The sequence below is a fragment of the Anas platyrhynchos genome, chromosome 3 (assembly GCF_047663525.1).
Source record: "Anas platyrhynchos isolate ZD024472 breed Pekin duck chromosome 3, IASCAAS_PekinDuck_T2T, whole genome shotgun sequence".
NCBI lineage: Eukaryota > Metazoa > Chordata > Aves > Anseriformes > Anatidae > Anas > Anas platyrhynchos.
The window spans coordinates 59931702-59945053 of NC_092589.1; the positions used below are offsets into that span (position 1 = coordinate 59931702).

General features: G+C 42.8%; 1 protein-coding gene across 1 annotated transcript; it reads right to left on the reverse strand.

Moving 5' to 3' along the window:
- Positions 1-3793: 3793 nt before the first annotated feature.
- SMIM28 (small integral membrane protein 28) lies at positions 3794-12133 on the reverse strand. Its single transcript, XM_027454456.3, has 2 exons — positions 11377-12133; positions 3794-6196 (listed from the first exon to the last, which is right to left on the reverse strand). Exons 1-2 carry the CDS (start codon positions 11485-11487, stop codon positions 5777-5779), a joined length of 531 nt encoding a protein of 176 aa, XP_027310257.2. The 5' UTR covers positions 11488-12133; the 3' UTR covers positions 3794-5776.
- Between the last annotated feature and the right edge of the window lie 1219 nt (positions 12134-13352).

Sequence of the window (13352 nt, forward strand, 5' to 3'; positions counted from 1 at the left end):
CCTCCTACAAGAGTCAGGAGCATGACTGTGCAAAAGTAGCGTCTCCTGGGCTTTTGTTTTGAATCACTCCCAGTTTGTTTCTGGCAGTCGGGTTTGTAAGCAGGAGGTAGCCAGGCTGACTAGGAAGAAGTTGGCCTAAAGTGAGCTGTGACGGCCAGCCATGGCAAGGCTGGTGCGTGTGAGCAATGTGCAGCAAAGCTATGAGAGGCACTTAATTTCCCAGGTAGAAAGCATGGTTCTCTCTTTGATTTCCAGCAGTGGGGCAGCCCCCACAGCAGCTCCACCTTGGGTTCAGCCCTCAGGTGTTATCCAAAGGCCCGGCTTTTGGGCCAGAGGTGTTTGTAGCAGCCTACGCTCTTCGTGGACAGTGACAACACTTTTATTTGGCTTTAAAAAAAAGGGGCAGCTTCTGAGTATGGGGAGGGTTTGGCATGTGTTTTTTGTTTTTTTTTTTTTTTTTTTTTTCCTGTAAAAATTTCAAAGGGAATTTTCTGGTTTAGAAAGTAGGAAGGGGACTCTCTTGATTGAAGAGTGACAAATAATAGCATACAAAGGAAAAACAAGATGAGAATATATCACAATGATTAACTGAGAAATATATATTCAAATCCAATTTTACTACTTGTATACACATTTTAATGTGAATTTCTGATTTGTTGTTCCAGTTCTTGTATGTTCCAGAAGTTGGTGTGCTGTTTGTCACAGAACTGAGTGATGTTAAGGCGTAAGCTGCCTCTAACAGGTTGTTGGCTGGTCTCGGCTCCAGTTCACTGAGAGTGGAGCACGCACTCAAGTATTTTGCTGAGCTGCAGTATTTATGATTTAGACATGCAACAGCCATTCTGATATTTCTAGTAATAAGGGTCCAAGAATATCTGGTCAGCCTGAGTAACTCCTAGCAATTACCAGCTGCTGCATTTATTTGTGGAATTGCTTCATACTATTCATTAAGAATCTTTTAATGTCGTGCATGAGATTTGCTGCGGTTTAGGTTTTGTCCTCAGAATTTGGGCTGTATTTTGTCCTCTGGCTCCCCTGGAAACATTGTCAGCTGATGGGAACCCAAGCAGGAACTGTCTGAGAAGACAAATTTCCTTTGTCATAGCACTGTACAGTGTAATTTCTTGGTAAAAGAGAACACCATTTGTCCTACCAGCTCCCTGGCAGTAGCAGTTTACTTCTCCACCTTGAAGTACCTGGTTTTGTCCTCTTACACCTATTTGATTTCGGCAAGGGGAAAATTGAGCCCACAAATACGTATGGAATAAGTCAGGCATCCGCTTTTTGAGATCCTATTTCTAGTTTCCTCCTCTTTTTCCCATTTTTCTGTACTAAAATACTATCTTTTTAGGATTTCCAAGGACTTGGTGTTTTCTGTAGCTAAACTGGTGTCTCCAGATTTATACCAACAAATTTAATCCACGTGCTTTCCATCTTTCCTTAACAGTCTCACTAGACCTACAGAAGCTGTTAAAGCAGTTCTGCTGCTAAAACTTATATTTAGCTTCGCCTTTTTTTCAACATCTCTTTTGAAAAGATTGATGTCTGCAGATACTTTTAAGCTTTCAATCTTTGAGTTTCTTCAGGCCTCGTAATTAGAGATGATGGGGCAGTTACCTCTGTCATGGAGCCTCTGCAGGATGCCCCGAGTGTGTGCAGCCACATCTGCTCTGTAGATGGGGGTTACAAGGGGAGCCCAAAGCCTTTCATGGCTGGCTGGTGTTGGAGCATTTTACCTGCTTTATTTATTTGCCACAGCTCCAGTGTTTTCCAAGGTGACCAGGAGATCTGCTTAGGCATGCTGACGGGTGTCAATATAAATGGTACTTTCAGCCCACTACTGCTAGGATAGCTGTCCCACGGTCCCCTTGCTGCTAGCAGAAGAGGCCCTCTTGCTGGCAGTTGCAGTAGAGCAGCCGAGACTTGAACAAAGCCCAGGAAACAATTTTTCAGTTCCTTTCCAGGGCTGGTGCTTTGCTGAGGATTTAGCTTTGTGGCTACTTGTCGTGGTTCCGCTCAAGTGGGCAGCCGAGCGCCACCACAGGCGCTCTCTCACTCCCCCTCCTCAAAGAGGAACGGGGAGAAAATGTGATGGAAAAGGGCTCAGAGGTTGAGATAAGGAGAAGAAGATCACGCAGTAATTATTGCAACTGGCAAAACAGACTCAGCATAGGGAGATTTATTGCTCATTACTAACAAGCTAGAGAAGTGAGAAACAAAGGAAAGAAACCAAAAGCACCTTCCCGCCCCCCATCCACCCTCTTCCACCTCCTCCCCCCGAGCGGCGCAGGGGAACGGGGGAATGGGGGTTATGGTCAGTCTACAGCACTTCTTCTCTGCCGCTCCTTCTCGGTCACTCTCGTCCCCTGTGCTGTGGGGTCCCACCCACGGGATGTAGCCCTTGATGAACTGATCCAGCGTGGGCTTCCCACAGGCAGCAGCTCTTCCAGAACTGCTCCAGATATGGGTCCGTACCACGGGGTCCATCCCTCAGGAGCAAACTGCTCCAACCTGGCTCCCCCATGGGCAGCAGCTCCTGCCAGGTCACCTGCTCCTGCGTGGTCTCCTCTCCATGGGCTACAGGTGCGGCCCGGAATCTGCTCCGGCAGGGGTCTTCCACAGGCGGCAGCCTCCATCGGTGCAGGGCCACCTGCTCCACCGTGGTCTCCTCCACGGGCTGCAGCGTGAAACCCTGCTCCACCGTGGTACTCCATGGGCTGCAGGGGGACATCCTGCTTCACCATGGGCCTCACCACAGGCCGCAGGGGACTTCTGCTCCGGCGCCTGGGGCACCTCTCCCCCTCCTTCTTCACTGACCTTGGCACCTGCAAGGCCGTTCATCACTCCCCTCACTCTCCCAGCTGCTGTGTGGCGCAGCGTTTTTTTCCCTGTCTTAAATATGCTCTCACAGAGGCGCAAAACAACATTGCTTATTGGCTCGGCTCTAGTCAGCAGTGGGGCCCTTACCTAAGATGGGGCAGCTTCTAGATCCTTCTCACAGAAACCACCCCTATGGCCCCCTGCTACCAAAACCTTGCCACGTAAACCCACTACATTGGTGTGCTCTAAACCTTCACCTTTCAGGTCTGTGGAGCTGGATATGATGTCTTTGTAGACTGTGGGCTATGTTTGCTTCAAAGGACCTTGTAACTGGTCAGCCACCAATAGCACTAATAACAGTAGTTTTATGGTTACTGCCCGGTATGTCATCACAGGCTGACATGATCAGTGGTAGCTGCTAGGCAATGGAGATCAATATTTCACAATGTTTGCACATGAGATCTTCTTCTTATTATTATTTTATAATTTATATTTTGCCTTACTGGATTTTTTTTTTCTTTGGAGTGGAGATTTGAGTGAGATGATGCTTGGGTTAAAACCTACCAGGGACAATTAACGTGCAATACCAGACAAAACTGTGTTGGAATGAAGTAAGGGACACCAATTATAGATGGGGGGGGGTGGGGGTGGGGAAGGAGTCTATTAGAAAAAACTATTGAAAACATGGCAGTATTGTTGCTAATTTGGATTTGAGCAAGTACCTGTTCTTATTGCCTATAGTACAGCTAACAAACAGAAACTATTTGTCTACGGTAGGATTTGAGAGTTTCCTGATAAATACTATGTGAGAGATGAACACTCACCATTCCTGACTAGTTCTAGAAGTATGTTGGTCCTGATCACAAGAAACAGCACTGAAGAAGTTATCTGAATTGTAACCAAGATAACTGGAGAGCAATTTAGAATAATGAACCTGGGGCTGGGTTTCAGACACTAATAATAATCAAGAACTTCTGCTGAAGGACAGTGTAACTAATTTCAGAACGTAGCAGATGTTTTAAGGTAAAGTACTCTAAATGTGATGCAATGAAGGCAGACTTGTCAAGCATACCTGTACAATTCTTTTGGAGCTAGTGGAGTATAGAGACACAAGAGGCAGAAAAGATTCTTTTTGAGCCTTAAACCTTTTTACCTTGCTAATTAGCAAGTATATGTTGTTTGGTACTCTGCTTTCCATGTAGCTGGCAACAACTGCATGTACCAAGTATTAAGGAGGAAAACAAAATGCAAGGAGACAGCCCAATGCAGTACGTTCAAATGCATTAGTGAATACTAGGAACTCATCCCAGATATGGTCTGAAAAGAAAAATGGTTGGTTGCACTTGCATTTATCCAAAACAATAGCTGCTGCTGTTCTCACTGTCTGGTAACCAAAAGTAGGCATTAGAAAAGGAAAAGATCTCAAAAATTTAATTTAAGAAAATGGTGCCATTTCTGAATTACAAAGGGCAGAGCGTGGTTGTTTTTTTTTTTCCTTATTTTAAGAGAACCATATGAGTATCATCAATTTTGACCTGGACTATTTGGTGGTATGATTTGTGCCATTCTTGACATAACAACATGAAACTTAACTACCTATTGTCACATTAAGAGGAAAAAAAAAAAGGTAGTACATTCACAAAGCAGGATGACTTCTACACTAGCTCATATTGACAACCTGTGAAAGTTACTACAATCACACAGTGCAAGTCAAAACAGCTTCTGTTTTAGGAGTTGTACCAAGGCTGCACATGGTCATATATATGTTGTTATGCCATAGATAATTGTAGTGTCATAGAACAGCTCACACCTGCAAGGAAGAAGCTGTCAAAACACATAAAAACTTCAGGTTTCAAGATAGCCACCTTCCAGATGCTCAGAACAAGAGCATCTGTCAGCATAGTGAAAGTGCTATCCTGTAAGAAAGAGTTAAAGATATGCCACTGCCTGAAAGAAAGCATGTGCAAGCTCATGAGAAATAGAACTGGCACCAACGCATCTGAATGATATGTTGCTCTAGTGGTCAAGAAGTGAGTATAATGCTGTTTTGAAATAGAAACCAGATTTTTTTTTGTGCAGTTGATTTTATTTTTTCCCCAATTCTCTTACACACTGTACCTAAAAGGTCACCAGGTTTACTGTTTTAGACATGTAAATTGAAAAATAAGTCAAGTCAGTAGTCTAGAACTTCAGGACCTTGCAGACCTTGGCTTGCAGCAACAGTGTGGGTGTGCTCTTGTGTGATGGTGCTGGAGTCTTCCTCACCCAGAATGATCAGGTCTTCTCTGGCCATTCTCATCGTTCAACTGTAGTAAAAGACAGCCTTTAACAACAGTCCATAGTTGAACTTGTGGGGACAGTTCCTGGAATCTTTTTTTTTTTAAAGATTTATTTGCTTTCCTGAGAGCTGTGTTCATTTCAAAGCACTGCAGAATGATATGCAATGTTTATACATGTTGATTAAGTAAATCAGCTTGTCAGAAATTCAATTAAAAATAAACAAATGAAGTAGAAAAAAAAGCAAACTGGAATAGATTCATGCTAAGAGCCCTTTTTGTGACTGCTGAATCTGTAGCATAACTTATCATAGAATCATCTAGGCTGGGAAAGACGTTCAAGATCATGAAGTCCAACCATCAGTGTTATGTTTCTTGGCAGCTGAGGGATTTCAGGTGGGCACATTCTCATCTGTAAGTTTAATCCTTGCATGACATACTTGGTTTTCTCAAATTCCAACATTAACAGCCTAGAACCGATTTGGTGTCACACTGTACATGTAGCCTTGCTACAAATGGAAGATAGAGAATCCTACAGTGAGGTGAAAAGGCTCATTCCCTGTTATTCAAAGTTTCTTCCTTCATAATTCACTGGCTTTGGCTCATTTGGAAATTTTTTTTGCTAATTTTAAAGGCCATAGCAGATCCCTGTTTGTACCATGAGGGGTTGCATGCTTTGGCTAAGGTGCTTCCGTAGGATGTTTATTTGGTGCTGCTGGATGTGCCGTGCTCTCTTCATAAGGAGGCACTGGATCTGTAGAGAGCTCAATGTGAGCCTCGTCCTGGCTAGTCTTCATGGTGGCCTCCTCATACGATGGAGGCAAACACACAGAGAGGAACGTGGCATCAGGGACCAGAGTGGAGTAGTGGAAACTCTGTTCACTGGTCCAGGGCAGCACGGAAAGGAAATTGGGCACCTCGTGCTCCGGCAGGGCCTCGGGGAGGTCGATGCTGAAGATCTGCCCCTGCGGGGTGGGGCGCTGGCAGCGGCGGTACAGGAAGAGCAGCAGGAATGCCAGGAAGAGCATCATGGTGGCAGGCAATATGATGCACAGAAACGGCTCTATGTCTTCTTTGGTTGAACTTTTCTGCTGTCTGCTCTGTAAGTAAAGAAAATAGATAGCGCACTAGGTTCCTGGAGACCCCTTAATATAAAATACATCCTCCACCCCCCCTGCAGTGACTTAGCTGATGCACTCCCAAGTTATTTTCTGCCTGTATTAGTGACACTCACCAATATGTTCTGCAAGCTAGTGATCTGTCAATTTTTATTTGCCCATTAAAACAAAATACTGTGACAACTAGACACAAATAAAATGAAGTTGAGGAAACCCACCTCCTTGGGAAGGGGAACAACAGACTGGAACTATATATATTTTGGTGTATGTCTTTATTCCTCTGGAATTATGCTGGGACTAGTCCTCTTTGGAAGAGAGGTTAAACTTTTAAAACTTGAGACAACACTGAATTGCAGAGTAGGGCTAGTGATCCACTGTCTACTGTTGTTTCTTCCTATTTGGAAAACTGTACTGTTCAACAAACAAATATTGTGACAACCTCCCCTTTCATCAGGACCTACTGCCTGCCATACCTGTTGTTTGGCTGCTATATTCTTACAGGCCAGCCCCAAATAATACTTGGTTTGTCAGGACAGCCTGGACTGGGGCCCTTTCTTGTACTTGTTCTGCCAGCTATCCAAGAACCAGTTTCCCTGTTTAAAACTGTGGAAAAAGGACTTCTAGGAATCTTGGTAGCAGCTGTGACTGGCTTGTCAGCTTTATCTCCTGCATAATACAGCACAAACGACCTCCGTCCTACAGCTGCTGAATTGTGCTGTAGTATTAATAGGAGTTACAAGCTAGTTTTGTTGTTGTTTTTTATAACATTTGAGCACTTCGGCTGTGTTAGTTTAATTTTCAAATGTTAATATAATAAACTTTCCCATTTAATTTGCTCTAGCTCCTAATAACTGGATCTCATTCACAGTTTAGTTTAAAGTAGGGAAACCTAAAACGTCACTTACTATCAATCGTTCCCTTTGCGAGTACACAAAGAGTAATCAGATTGCTTTTTCACATTGTCATGGTGAGACTAAATAGATCAATGTGTCAGATTTATTTTTTAATGAAGGTGGTTATTTTCAAACCAGGAAAATTCTAGTGTTTTTTTCCTCAGACTACTTGGAACATGAATATAATAGGCTGTTTGCAGCAATGCTTCTTGGGGGGGGAGGGGGGAGGAAGGAAAAAAAAAAGGCAGTAACTGATACACCTTTTTTAGTCTACTAATACTTTCTCTGCTTATTAAGAATCATGGTCATTCTGTTAGCTACAACACTGATGTTGTAGCTAACAGAATGACCATGATTACCTACCGTGCATTTGTTACCTCTCCACTGCATAGTCATATTATTAAATTATTAGTATGTGGTCATGCTTAAGGAAAAAAAAAAAAAAAAGAAAAAAAAAAAGTAAGTTTTACTTTACAGCAAAAGAAATAGTGTACAGGAAATTTCTGCTTTTTTTTTTTTTTTTTTCCTTTTTATTTCTTTTCCCCTGCGGTATTGTGAGTCTGAGGCCAAACCCATTAAAGTCATTTTAAAATACATTGAAATACATATCATGGACTCACTATTAAGCTTTTTTTCCTCAGCTGTCTTTTAACCACAGAAATACATACTAAAGAATTGTCTCGTACCTACTGATCATTTCTTATTAAAGAGTTTCTGGCAGTACAAGCAGTTGTCTTACCTCACCATTAAATGAGCTACAAGAAACAGCAGGGTTGGAAGAAAATGTTCATCTATTACTCTAATGCAGACATTAAATTATTTAATAAAATGAGATTTTTTCTTATCAAGTTTGCTACTTTTTTTGTTGGTTGTGGTCTTAGAAGGTGCATAAAACAGTACACAGAAGAAATGAAGGAAGGATTGTGTGAGGACAGAAGGTGAGACTGCACCAGCTTCGTAGCCCTTCTGTGTACACACTCCAGGGCCTTGATGTCCTTCTTGTAGTGAGAGGCCCAAAGCTGAACACAGCACTTGAGGTGCAGCCTCACCAGAGAAGAGCACAGGGGGACGATCACCTCCCTGCTCCTGCTGGTTGCACTATTCCTGATACCAGCCAGGATGCCTTTGGCCTTCTTGGCCACCTGGGCACACTGCCGGCTCATGTTCAGGTGAGCATTGACCAACACCCCCAGATCCTTTTCCTCTGCACAGCTTTCCAGCTACCCTGCCCCAAGCCTGTAGCGCTGCATGGGGTTGTTGTGACCAAAATGCAGGACCCGGCACTTAGCTATGTTGAACCTCACCCCACTGGCCTCTGCCCAATGACCCACCCTGTCCAGGTCCCTCTGCAGGGCCTTCCTAACCTCTGGCAGTTCGACATTTCCCCCCACCTTGGCCTCATCTGAGGGTGCACTCCATTCCCTCATCCCAATCATCAATAAAAAGGATGAGTCCCAACACCGACCCCTGGGGAACACCACTGGATTTCACTCTATTCACTACCACACTCTGGGCCTGACCATCTAGCCAGTTTTTAACCCAGCAGCGCATACCTGTAAAAGGAATATGAAGCCCGATTCTCTCACCTTTAAGCCCAGTGCAACATGCCAGTGAGTTTCACTGGAAGGAAGCTTATATTTTAATCAATAGCCGAGGACCACTGCTATATCCTTCACGTGCTGGGGGAAGCACAGCCTAGTGTTGCAGCTGCATGGTGCTTCCTGGTCTGAGACGTGGTCTCGCACAGGGGCTCCGTTGTTGAGAATCCACAGGATGGCAGGAAAAAAGAAGAGGGACCGATGGAATAGATGCGAATTTGCTGATGCCCATAACTTGAAGGATAAATCATGGTGACCTACAGTACACTTTGGTATTATCTTCTGCCAAGCATTGTACATAAACTGCTTTTACATTGAGATGTGGCACAAGAAGTATTTACTGCAGCTGATGTCTTGTGGGTATATCCAAACACATCAAAAGTACTGGGAGACAACTGTTGGTCACTGTTTTTCTGCTCTGTTTTTGTGCCTTTTCTGAGAAGAGTGGCTATGGGGCTACTGAAGAATGTTATGAAGATCTTAACATAAAAACTTGGAAAATCTTATAGCCATAAGAACATGTATATCAAAAACTATAATTAAACTAAACAAACATCTTTTCTGAAGCTTTAAAGCTACAAAAGAAACAATGGGCTGGTGGCTATAGGTACTGGAAAATAAGTGCTCTAGAAATGAAACTGAATCTTCAGTAATTGAGAACTGTAACCAAATTAACCAACTGCTGTACATATCAAAAGTAAAATTTTAACATCTGGAAGTTTCCAAAACAAACATATTAAGTGACTTAGGGAATTACTTTGTAGCATTTCCTTGACTGGTTTCTTTTGATACTATAGCTTCAGGTGAGGTCTGTGTACTCTGCCTGTGTTACCATGAGCAGCTATGGTGGATTTTTTAATTGACATAAACAAGACTTGGACTTCCAGCCTGAAATAAGCTACAGACACAAAACATAGGAAAAACAGCCTGTATAAAGAGGAGAAAGCAGAAAAGTGTGCAGCAGTAAAAGGAATTAAGTCTCTAAAAAGTCCTCTCTTTTCCCAGAACTGATTTTTAGTAGGATGGTTTGGCCATCGGGGCTTATTTCCCAGCATAATCATTCTTTCCATTTATACCTTTGTGAGGACAGAAACAAGGGGTCAGTTTTCTGCTATGTGTTCAGTATTTTAGAAGTAGTAAAGCCTTTCATTAGTAATCTGTCTGCCTGCATTTTTTGTTGTTGTTGTTGTTTTTTTTTTTTTTACCATGCTGAGGATGTACAGTCGCCAGCTTACAGATTACATGACCCATATCAGTTCAGATGAGCTTTTGTTCATGTCTGTTGATAAAGGAATGAAATGGAGAGTGCAGAGTTGTGTGGCATTTCCATAATGAGTAATTTAATGGTTTTGGAACTGAACTTTTAGTATAGACAAAAGAAACCTAGTACCTACTTTAGAAGGGAATGACCTAATAAAGCATGAGTTTAAAGGAAGCTTTTGTGTAAGGATAAGGGGGAGAGGGGGGAAAGCTTGCTTGGCTTGCTTAAATTCCCATTGAAGTGGCTGTTTGGTGCTAGAATTTATTATGTGAATGATTTGCTAGGGCACTTAGACCTTTATTTACATGACTTTTAAAATATAGTCCATATTTATGCTAATAGTTTTGATATGGTGTTTGAAGTTGAATCAAGGAACAGGAATGTTTTAACTTCTGAATGTTTTAACTGGATTTGGAGCAAAGTCTCCTTTGAAGTCAGTAGGCTGCGGCCAATGCATAGGTGCTTTCCTACGTTCCATTCTGCTTCTCAGAGATGATTCATTATTGCTTGTAAAAAGCAAAAACATTAAACTTTGGAGAACAGAAAAACATTTTGATGTGCTTTTGTATCCATTAATAACTACACAATTTTAAAGAGATCCTAGACTTAAACTGCATTTTCAAATACTTGTTAGAATGTGCTGCTGGTGCTGCTGTGTGTTTCCCATCGTCAGACAAAAACAGCTTCAGGGCGTGAAGATGTTGCCATTCAAACTCTGGCAGTCTTAGTGATGAGGTAGACTATTAAAATCATAGAGGCATTCAAAAAAAAAACTCTTACCCCCTTTCTTTTTACAACAGTATACTTGAATGCTAAGTAGCATGGCCAGTTTATTTGCTGGTGCTACTTGCCTCAGACATTTACTAGGGGTATATGTGAACCTGACATTTTTATTCCTCATCAGAGAACCCCTTTCTCTGCATCCCAGCCGAAGACAGAAAAGCAGGCTGTGTTTTCATCTCTCCTCCCCCCACTTGCCTGCCTGTGATCCTCTCTCTGAGAAGTAATCAGCGCACAGCTTAGAGAACAAGAGTTCATTGCCGCCTGCTACGGACTGTAAACGTCTGTAGAAAGGCTTCATGGGACCAGATCCAAAGAGTAAACATGTATTTAAAAGAAAAGAAATCAAGGAATAACAGAATGCATTATGCTTAAAAGACAAAAACTTCTTTAACTGACACTCCAGCAAGGTTTTCCTTCTGATGTTTATTTTTTTTTCACCATATCTATGGTGAAAAGAACTTAACAGCAATAAATAAATGCTTTGATGATATGTAATTGCACATTACTGCTTTGATACAGCTTGATACCCATGTATTAACTATGTACGTACACTGAGGCACTGTACAAACACACACACACATGCAAAGTCAAAGGATATGCCACAAACACGAGCAGGAGGGTACAGACCTGGAGCTCTGTTTCCAGCAGTGGCCCACCTGGCTCATTGTCTAGCCAGTCGTAGTTCCCCCTGTCTGCATGTCCGAATTTCCTCCAGTTGCTGCCCAAGAGCCACCTCATGCTTTCATCCACCTGGTCTTCTGCCTTCGTGCCTCCACCTTGCTTCGCTGCTTGCCACCGCGTCCCCGCCTCCCAGCCTCAACCCAGCTGGGCTGCTCTCAGCTAATGATCGCCTGGAAATTGTATCTCTCCTTTACAGCACCGAGGAAAGAAAAAAAAATAAATAAAAAAATTAGACCCCCACCCCCCGTCAGGAAGCCATGCAAGCAGATCTCTGATTCTCTCTCCACTTCCAACTCAATCTCCCTGGATTTGCTTCAGTGGCCTACATTACCAGCAAAGCTGGCATCAGGTATCAGGGCGCCGTGGCTGATAGCGTTCTGATTGGAGAGCTCCCCGCATTAGGATTATTAAAAGGGGAATTTGCATGGGAAGCTGAGACCACATGGTCCTGGCTCCATGTGGATAAATAACCGCCTATATTTAGGTATCTAATAAACACTTTTCCAACCAAAAAAAAAATAAATAATAACTTCTGTGTCAAGAGTGAAAGTTGCCTCTCAGTTGCAGGGTGTGAGGAAGCACTGAGGATCCAGGCAGGTTTTTCTTCCCTGCTGCTGGCTCATACAGTAAACAGTGAGAGCAGCTTCTGGGTAGACAGGCAAGGACACAAGGCTAAATGCTATACTGAATTATTTAGCAGCTCGAGAATGTAAATGTTAATGATAAATCCAGAGAGAGAGGTCTGCCAGAGCAGCTTTGGTCACTGAGAGCACATGAGCACTTTCAATAATGAGTTGTCAGTGTAGTTAAATCTGGACTCACTAGGATGTGTGTTGTTAAATGGAGATTGTTTCAAGTGAGAAGCCTTTGTGGTGTTTTTTAAGGAAAGAAAATGTCAGTGATGTATATTAACATCTGAAGGGAGTGATGTTTAATCTAAGTTGAATGAAGGTTTAACTCTTACTGAGAAGTTGGAACTGTCTTTTCCTTTTTTGCTCAGAGCAGAGGGAGAGGCTGTGGTTAATATCCAGTTCAACTGTAATGTATCTTGTGTGGCTTCTCAAGGTCAATGCATTAAAGCAAAATTCCTGTTCATGACTGATAATACAAAATAGGGGGTCATAATTCTCACGTTTTATTTCTTGCTTGGGCTTCCTTAATTCACTGCTCCCAGAAAACTGTAGGCCTAACTGATGGCAGGCTGAATTCTTACAACTCCAAAAGAGTCAGTAAGAAGTGTCAGTTCTTGACATGCCTAATGAGAGGATTCTGGAGGAGTCTGTTCAGAGATGGGCTTTGATCCCTGCAGCTTTGGCATACAGGGTGGATTTACCCTGCAGATAAATCTGGGCTGTAGGAGAAAAATGAGGTTGATAAACGCAGCCTGTGTTGTTACAGAAGTGAGCAGTGAACAGTGAGCAATGATGACTGAGAGTTTGCTCTCAGTGCTAAAACAGCTACACCGTTCATCAGAAATGGGATCCTACTTTTGCTGCTGCTGAGGAGGATCTGCGTGAAGTGAGGAAGGTCACCTAAGCAAAGCTTGTCTGAAGACTCCTCCTTTCCTGGGACCCTCACTTGTCATCTTGGAAAGCACTTTGTGAAGTGGTGAAAGCATGCATCTGTGGGGCCAAGGTGTGAATTGCAGTGTCCCCCAAGCAGCTGGGTCCTAAACGTGACTCAACAGCACACGCCAAGATAGCCAAATACCTGCCATGATGTCTCAATACCTAGTGTGGAAGCAGGAATGACAACTATATTTCCCAAATTGTGGTGTTAAAATAAATTCCTAAAGGAGTTTTGTGACTGCATAGTTTAAATCTGTCATCTCACTAGCAGGAAACTTTCATATACTATCTTAATTAGGGTCTCAATACAGCCCCTAAGATTATTAATGCTATTTTTAAAACCTTGCTGTAAAT

Bases quoted from the DNA above. Each gene is read 5' to 3' on its own strand.
- SMIM28 (XM_027454456.3), bottom strand. From the start codon at position 11,487: ATGAGGTGGCTCTTGGGCAGCAACTGGAGGAAATTCGGACATGCAGAC. The intron at 6,197-11,376 runs GTCTGTACCCTC...CTTTACTTACAG, and splicing joins TGCTGGAAACAGAGCTCCAG to AGCAGACAGCAGAAAAGTTC.